Below are 9,597 nucleotides of genomic sequence, written 5' to 3' on the forward strand. Positions count from 1 at the left end.
TTCAAGACTAATATGGTAACAAGAAAAGAAATAACCAATATTCCAGGAAAACAGAACACCACCCAACAAATTTATAGGAAATAGAAAACCTCATCTATTTGTACTAACCTTAATATGTACTAACCTTAAATATAAATGGCCTCAAACGTCACCAAAAAAAGATGCAAGTTGATGAGATTTAAAAAAGAAAAAAAAGGAACCACCTATATTCTGTGTTCAAGAAACACAGTTAAACACACTTAGCAAAGATACCTAAAATTTCATTATGAAAGGATGAAAAGCAAACTGCCAAGCAACCAGGAAACAGAAACAGGCTTATGTAGGTACCCTCATATCTGTCAAAGTAAACATTTGACTAAAATAAATAGAAATGATTAAAAAGGGGTTATACATATTAGTACTGGAAAGAATTTGTCAGGAATTGTAACCATTGTGAATCTTATGCACAGCTTTGGATCCCAAATTTCATAAAACAAACACCAAATGACAAAAGTCCACATAGGTCCTGATGCAATCATAATTTGGGATTTTAATACTCCACTCTCAAATTTAGATAGGTCTTCCAAACTAAAAACAAGTAAAGAAAATTCAGATATGAATGCACTAAGGATGAACTGGATTTAACAGACATATTCCACCTAACAGATAGGGAATACACCCTTTTCTCATATGGAACCTCCTCAAAATCTATCACATAAGTCACAATAAATGCAAAAAAAGCACCTGGGTTGTGAATGGTGGTGCTGTTGTATGATTGATGTGAGGAGAGCATGATATATGCTGGTGACCTGTGTTATGGGATTCCACACATGCACAGAGTGGAGCAGCATCTAGGCATTCCTTTAGGTGACATATGAAGTCTGTTCCCACAGCCAGGATCTAACCTCCTTGTCTCCTCTGCTGGGTGATGATAACTTCTGGCTTCTAGGAGCTAAGGCCTCCTCCTGCTTCTCACCTCACATATCCCTGTGAGGAACAGGAAGAATCATCACACCTACAGCACGGATTGAAAATACACTAAATAGTGAATGGAAATACACTAAAGTCACAACTTGAGCATGTCTGAGGTCTGAAGTTTTGAAAGCAATAAAGCAGTTCAGAGAAGTGTTTTGAAGGGATGAATTATTCCACTTCAAGTGATAGTAATTTTTTCTAACTTTGAGCTTTCATTAGCAGGGTTCTTAGCATCTACATTTATATGAAGTCTTGTTGGATTAAATTTTTGTATTTTAAATTTTGGACTGCATAGTGCACACATGACTGCACTTCTTTAGGCTCAGACCTAGAAGTTCTCTGTGCACATCTGATAGACACGGGGAACATGTCTGTGCTTACAGCAGCTCATATCACAGACTGAAGACCGAGCATCACATTTTATCCCCTCCAATGGACAAAGCATCTGAAATGCAACATCTATGTTCCTCGATAGAAAGGAAGTTCTCACGTCATAAACGTGGGGTGCCTTTCTTCCCCACTCAGGAACCAGAATTCCTTGCATGTCTGGCCCTCTGGCTCTTCCATCCAACCATGGCACCTTCATCTCTGATTATTCTGTTTTTGAGCACAATTTATTCATTTATTTAGCTCATAAATAAAGCCATGTACAATTATGATGCATAATACAGTATGTTCACAATGGCATGGCTAAATTAAACCAATTAACATGTTATATCACACATATTCATCATTTTTGTTTTGAGAACAAAGTATACTATCTCACAACTTTTAAAGTATAGCATATTGTTATCAACCATATTTATCATGCTCTCAGTAGACCTCAAGGCATCACAGAGAACATGCCTCTTGTCCAACTGCAGTCTTACATCCTTAAACCAATCGTTTCCCCATTGTTAAAAGACCCACATTGAAGCCTAATAGCCATAATTCTGCTCTGTGTTCCCATAAGTTCATCATTTCTAGGTTACACATAAAGTTGAAATTGTGTGATATTTGTCTTCCAGTGTGTCACTTATTTTTTTTGGCAGGCATATAACTTTACTACTTACTAAAGATGAAATCAAATTTGCATGCTCAGGTGAGCACCCTCTGAAACACTTTGGATTCATCACATATTTGAGTTTCAATTAGCTTATATATATGTAAGTTCTCCTCCATCATGTTGACATTTCCTATTGCCTGCCTTTGATGACAATGTGAGCAATTAAATTCATTTTACAGAGGCAATGTCATATTGTCTCCTGCTCATGAGACACAATTTAATAACTAACAAAAATAATCAATTGTAATGCTGCAATACCCTGGAAATGAACCAAGTGTTACTGCAGCTCTTATTGCCCTCCTGTCCTACCACAAGGGTTCAGTGTCTCAGCTCACACAGCACTGTGGGCTTGGTTTCTTTGTGCACTGTTACTATAACCTTGTGGTAAATTCATATTCAGAGTTTAGACACATGTTAGTAGCTTTATATTTTAAACATTTAAATAATTAGATGTTGTCTTCATAAAAACAAACAATATTTGATGTAGCTTTCTTTAAAGAAATCACCAGTTCACTCAAGCTACTTTCCAAGTTTTCAATCATGTTCATATCACACAGTCACTGTGAAAGTTGTCAAAAAACAATTAAATCATTTTCTTTCTGTGTCCTAAAACATCAATAGTCACAAGGAAAAAGCAGACTGCATTGCTCTTTAACATCACTGAACTTGTGAAGAAATCACTGGGCCCTGTGAGCTGTGACTTTCATCATTCTCTGTCCTTCTTCCCTTTCTCCAGGATGCTCAGCATCTGAGAGAATTGAGATAGCTGACCATGTCTCTGCTACAGGTTATGTTTTCTGTCGCTGCTGTTTTTAAGGATTTCAAATATAGAGGGCAGTGTAAACATGAATGGACTCATGTTGAGTGAATAGAAATATCTAATTTGTGAGGCAGGAAATTGACAGATTAGTAAAGTCAATGAAATAAACTCTCTTCTATGCAGTTACAGACTGGGTAACAGTCAGCTTGCAAATGACAATGCTCTTCCTTGCTGCCTTCATACAGGACTCATCAGATGTGTTTCATACTGAGAACCTGGGTCTTCTCATGTTGGCTTTTGTCTATGGTGAGCAGAACTGAACTTCCCTGAGGCATCCTGTGTACCTCATCACAGACTGGATCGCCCCAGAGACCCATAATTTAAGTCCTCCATCAGAGTCAGCTCCTGGTGAGGGAATGCAAATCTCTCCTGGCTCCACCCAAGCATAGGTTGAAAAGTCAAAGCTGGGCTTGGCCACTCACTGGTGTACCGCCATTGCCCTGTTTGCCTCCTCATTCCTGCTGCTGATTGTACCTGCATGTGAGTGCCATGGATTCCTACTGCATGGACCCCCATAATTCACTCTGTGTCAACCTTACCTTCTACTTTATCCTCCACAGATGTCCTGTCACAGGTTACCCTGAAGGAGTCTGGCCCTGGGCTGCTGCAGCCTTCCCAGACTCTCAGTCTGACCTTCTCTTTCTCTGGGTTTTCACTGAGCACTTCTAGTATGGGTGTGAGCTGGATCCGCCACCCCTCAGGGACGGGTCTGGAGTGGCTGTCACACATTTGGTAAGATGATGACAAGAGGTACAACCCATTCCTGAAGAGCCTACAACCAGGTATTCTTCAAGATTGCCAGTGTGGACACTGCAGATACTGCCACATACTACTGTGCTAGGAGAACACAGAGACACAGCCTGGGCTGACAGCTATACAGTATCTCAGGCTGATTCTCAGCTCTATGTCTTCCTTCTACAATCATGGGGTTCAGAGTGGGCAAACATTTCCTGCTAGCCTCTGGGGTTTCCTGTTCACTCTGAGTTTCAGATCCCTGGATTCCTGTTATACAAACCAGGCCCCTTTTAAAAAATGTTTGGAAATGAGAATGTGTGTATTTGCATTTTGTGAAGATTAAAGGTGTGTGGTTCCTAATTCAGGTGGATCAGGGCTGTGGTTCCACTCAGTTTTTGGACTCAATTCCACAGAAGAGCAGATTCCAAATCATTGTAACATTCACCTTCAGTAAACACCTGGATATGGGGAAGATTGACATTTCTAGATAAACTTTTATAAATTGAGTCCATTGACCAAAGTGACTCCATGGAAACTACAAGATATCTCAGACTATGATCTCAGGCATTTGGTTGCTCTCCACAAACTGATGGTGACCTCCTATTGCTGAAGACAACACTTAAATATCTCACTGAACATGGAGGATTTGAGTTGGTGCCTAGTACAGGCCTCAGCCCTACTGACTAAAGTTCATAGCCTGGAGAACGTATGTGGCCTGCTCTCAGAGCACCATCTCCCTAACAGCACACTGTGGCCTACAATGGTGACCTGCTGATGAGATTGTATTTAAAGCCCATTCTATCAATGTAGCCCATGTCTGAAACTACTATTAAGTTTTAGAATCTGAGGCAAGGCAGGCTATAGGCTTATGGGAAAAACAAATGATTTGCTAAAGCAGTGGTTTTCAACCTGTGTGGTGGAAACACTTTGGGGATTGAACAACTATTTCACAGGGTCCTAGGACTCATTCCAGGGGTCACATATCAGATGTCCTAGATGTCCATGAGACAAAGCTCATTATCCATCCCTGAAATCTCTACTCAGCATCACCAGGCACATTACCAAGAAGATAAATAAATCTGTGTATAAGAACTCATACAAGCCAGTTCTCAGTACCAGCAGGGGGCGCTGTGGATCCATCAATCTCTAAGAAGTAAAGGGCAACAAAAGCAGGTAATGATGTTATGCATTGAGGAGATTTCAACAGACTGTGGATTTCATTGCCAGTTTCAGTACATTCAGAGACCATGGTGTAGCTGACATCTGAGATCTCCATGCCGCAACACTGGACAGGTTATTTGTTAAATAAAATTCATAGTGAGGTCACAAAGATCCAGAATGGATTCAGAACATTGCTGGATAAGATAATAGTTCACCATAGAATCATCAGTAAAGGTTAAGGGTATTTGAACTCCAAGACACTGGGCAACATTTTGGGAAAAGTGTCCCAGAAGTCCCAGCTGACACCAGAGGTGAGCACATTTTCTGGTCACAGGTATGGAATGGACAGCAGCCTCCACATCTCTGTGCCAGTGTCTGATGTGGGCCAGGGTGGTCAATGCAACTTCTGAGCATCATAAATATGGTTGACCATAATTAGGTTCAGGTGACCCTTGAAACCTTGAAACTTTAATGAACTCGGATGTGGTGACTGGATTCTCACTGGGATGGAAGAGCTCTGTCCACACAGGTGCTGGGATGAAGGAGGGAGAAAGGGAAAAAAAATCTAGAAATCAATATGTGATGTATTCCATGGAAAACTCCTGCTCACTTTCACATTTATTGCACCATGTCTGCACATATTCTAATCCTAACATGACTTTAATTCAAAGGAATAAGATAATAGTGTCTATTAATATTCACACAGGTCCCAGAATTTTGTAAACTGTAAGAAGACCTGCCTCAATATTAATTAAGTAGATATGCACTCTTGTCCACTGCAACCTATGATAGCCATCAGCATCCCACGTACTGGAGTATGAAATGCAGGTTTATAAACAGAGATAGTGGAATACCAGGATAAACCCATCCAGCACCCTGAGTTGTAGGGATGAGTGTTCCTTCATAATGAATAGACCTGATCTGACAGATCTCAAGACCTAATCACATTGATCCTGAGCAGTGACAGATGAGGAGACGTGCACCACAGGGTTCCCAGCTCCTTATATCCAGCAACATTAGGTGCATCTGATTCATGACCTGATATTAGAGAGAAATGTGTATTAACAGCCTGAATTTATGTAGTATGTACGTTTGTTTTACTATTTTAGCTACTCTTCAGACATTTAAAGACACATGCACACATAGTCCTCAGTAGTGCTATTGGATTGTCCCATTTGGGGAGCATATTCAAAATCCATCCATCTTCCATGAAAATGTTCAGTTTCTGAGAAGCTCAACTAACACATGCCCTGTCCAAGAATAAGGGGCATTGATGATAGTACAGAGACAACTTAAAATCAGTCACTGAAACCTCTGGTCAGCATCTCCAGACAAACACTAGGCCTTTCTCCCTGCAGTTAAGCTCCTTCAGCACTGAAGCTGCAGGGATAAGTTACTGCTCAAGGGAGACAGTGTAGCCACGACATACCATCGTGCAGGGAGCTCAGACCACCAGGGGGCGCAACGGAGCCAAAATCCCCAGCAGAGAGATGAGGTTGGTGCAGAGGGGACTCTGGATTTCCTTTCTTGAGTCTACCAGCTGACCTGCACCTGCTATTGTTGACATGTGATGTTTCCATTCTCAAACATAGTAAGGATACTTTGTTAAACTATTTATGGGTTTATATTTTCTTGTTTATATTATTCAGTTTTCACTTACATTGACCTTTTCAAAAAAGATTTTGTACAATGAATTCTGATCACTGATTCCTCTTTACCTACTCTTCCTAGATATTTCATGTATCTTCTCCTACCCAAATCTACACCTGTCTTTGCCTCTCCAGGGAAAAAAATAGAGAATATTTTAAGGAAGGAATCAACACCAAACCAAAATAAAACTATAAATATTCTTACACACAAGCACACACAAAGTCTAAAAACACAACTCTATATCCATGATACATAGGCAAAAACATGAAACAAAAAATGCACAATGTGATAGCAGAGAAAACAATTTTAAAAATGCCATTGAGTTCATTCAGTTTTGCCAGAGCTTCTCAGGCAGCTGAGCAGGTAAACGTGTCTCCTGGGAAACTTGGCAACATCAATTTGATAGTTTGGAACCACTTGATAGGATGCAAGAACTGAATTCTGAAAGTTGTCCTCTGAGGACCACACACACACACACACACCCTGGTGCATATCTCTCCTGTTCACACCATTTTTTAAAACTATTACATGAATGGAGAGAAACTCCTGAGGACCCACACCAAGCAGAGAATCTATTGGCATTGACGGCTGATGAGGAAAATATAATCAGTTTTCTTTGGCAGTTGTCTGCATGTTTCTTGTGAACTAATGAAAGACTCCGTCTATGTGTCATAGATAAAACTGATTGAACTCACTCTGTTATTAATAAATGAAACAAAAGAGGTCTTGAAGAGGGATGGGGACTGATTGAAAAGTCCCAAGTGGAACCACTGGGGGATAATGGGCACAGATATGATGATACCATATTTTATACATGGGTTAAAATTTCAAAGAATGTAACATATGAAATATGAAAATAACATTTTACATAGTTTTAGATTTTTCATACTCATGTATTTCATACACTGTGTTTTTCCCCCCATGATCTCTACCTTTCATTTTCTGTCCCCTCCTACTTTACCTCTGTTCTACTAGACGATTGCACTCATACATCATCATGTATTTCCATTCATAATTGTCTGTAAGCATGCAATATCTAAAAACTACAAATGAGAGTTTAATTTGATGTCTGATTTCTGAGAAGATCTTAATTAATATAATTATCTTAATTACATGCAAATTTCTATACTAATATAAATTCTATATTTCTTGTAGATGAAAAACTTCTGTTGTATTGTGTATATAAACATGTCTTGTTGATGAAATTCTCTGCTGACATATACATAGTTTATTTCCATAATTTAGTTATTGTGATGTTGCTGTAATAATCTTTGTTGAAGTATATTTGCTTTGGTTCATTTGGGAGAGTTTCTTAGTAAATAATCCTTTGGAGGGGAAACATTAATTGAATATACCTGAAAGGAGGCTGTAAACTTCAAACTCAGCACATTTTAAATTTCCCATCACTGTCTTCATCATCAAAGTCACCATCTGTAAATCAATCTGACAACCTTGTCACATATTTGAGCAACTGTCTCAGGACTGAAAAGTATTGAGAACTTAGATACTGACGTTACTTCCTTAGCATCTGCGGAGAGCCCAGGGAAGAAGGATTCTGTACATATGCTCTGAGAGGATTGGGGCTGGGACCTCAGGATCCTGGTGCCTGAGACAGGTGTCCTCTATCTTCTTCTCCAGCTGGACTAGGTTCTTATCTAAGAAGCACCCTGCTCATGAATATGTAAATCATGTGAGTCTATGTGGTAAATACAGGGATGTCCACACCACCAACAACACATGATCAGTGTCCTCTCCACAGTCACTGAGCACACAGGTCCTCACCATGGGATGGAGCTGGATCATTGTCTTCTTTGTGTCAGTGACTACAGGTAAGGGTCTTTCCAGTTCCAAACCTGAAGAAGGAACAGGCACTGAGGAGACAAAGATGTACACTCTTCCTTTCTCTCCACAGGTGTCCACTCCCAGGTCCAGCTGCAGCAGTCTGGTCCTCAGCTGGTGAAGCCTGGAGCCTCAGTGAAGTTGTCCTGCAAGGCTTCTGGCTACACCTTTACTAGCAACTATATGAGCTGGGTGAAGCAGAGGCCTGGACAGGGCTTGGAGTGGATGGGTCGTCTCAACCCTTACAATGGAGACACGATCTATGCACAGAAGTTCCAAGGACGGATCTCCATTACCAGAGACACATCCTCAAGCACAGCCTACATGGAGCTCAGCAGCCTGACATCTGATGAGTCTGGGTTCTTTTACTGTGCAAGACACACACACTGTTGCAACCACATCCTGAGTGTGTCAGAAACCCTGGAGGGGCAGGAAGCTGCCCTGGGACTGAAGTGACAGAGAAGTTTAGCCTGGAGTCTTTCTCAGAAATAATCACTTGAGTGGCAATTTTTCTGCCCCCCTCCTCACAGTCCTAAGTGTCTTTGTCAACTTTTCCAAATTATAGCTGTAAATAAAATGATGCTGAATGAGGTTCAGTAACCACATCCTTTTACATGTATCTTCTGTAATGAAACACTAAAGGGAAAACTCTGAAAATGCATAGTGAGAAAACTATCGCTGGATTCTAAGAGACTGGAACATCCGATGGAGTAGCTTTGAATAAAATGTAATATGAATTTTAGCAGTAAAGTTCAATTAAACCACATCTGACCAAACCAAAACTGCTCTCATAGTCTTAAATAACCTGAATGCGTGTTTTTATCTCAGGCTGAATAGTTCAGCAGACCCTGCAGTCTCTTCCAGTATAGGAGATATTTATGTCACTATGCACATAAGTGTAATTAGTCTAAGTGGAACAAGTTTATTATTAAATTACCTTTCATTAAACTCATTCATTGACACAGTGTATGCACATGGTAATTAAAAATTGGTTTGAGATTATTCATAATAACCTGGTCTCAAATTTACTGCCTTTTCAGTCCCAGTACCCTGACCCACAGTCTCACCATTTATGGAAGCATGAGTTACCTGTGCCAATTCCATGTTAGAGATCATTCAAACCTATGTTGTATTTAAAATACTGTTTGAAATACTGGTGACTTCATAAAGCACCTCCTGTATTCCAAATGTTTACATTAGCAATCAAACTATTTATTTAATTAGTTTTCTTCAGTCGTGTGGATCTAAACCAGGGCTCAGTGTATGCTAGACTACCAAGCTCTATTCCCAAATCAATTTATTAATTTGGAGATATGAATTCAACTTTCACTAAGGTTTCCCTTTGTCCTTCTGCACATGTAAATATTTCCCCTTTTTGTGAAGCAGGGAAGAC

The 9,597-nt window shown here is 40.0% G+C and overlaps 1 gene segment (V, D, J or C); it reads left to right on the top strand.

Moving 5' to 3' along the window:
* Positions 1-8,148: 8,148 nt before the first annotated feature.
* Positions 8,149-8,914, top strand: LOC100762561. The segment is given in 2 exon segments: positions 8,149-8,194; positions 8,278-8,914. Coding segments are annotated over 2 exon segments (429 nt in total).
* The last annotated feature ends 683 nt before the right edge of the window (positions 8,915-9,597 follow it).

This window comes from Cricetulus griseus, chromosome 5, assembly GCF_003668045.3.
Source record: "Cricetulus griseus strain 17A/GY chromosome 5, alternate assembly CriGri-PICRH-1.0, whole genome shotgun sequence".
In the NCBI taxonomy this organism is placed as follows: domain Eukaryota; kingdom Metazoa; phylum Chordata; class Mammalia; order Rodentia; family Cricetidae; genus Cricetulus; species Cricetulus griseus.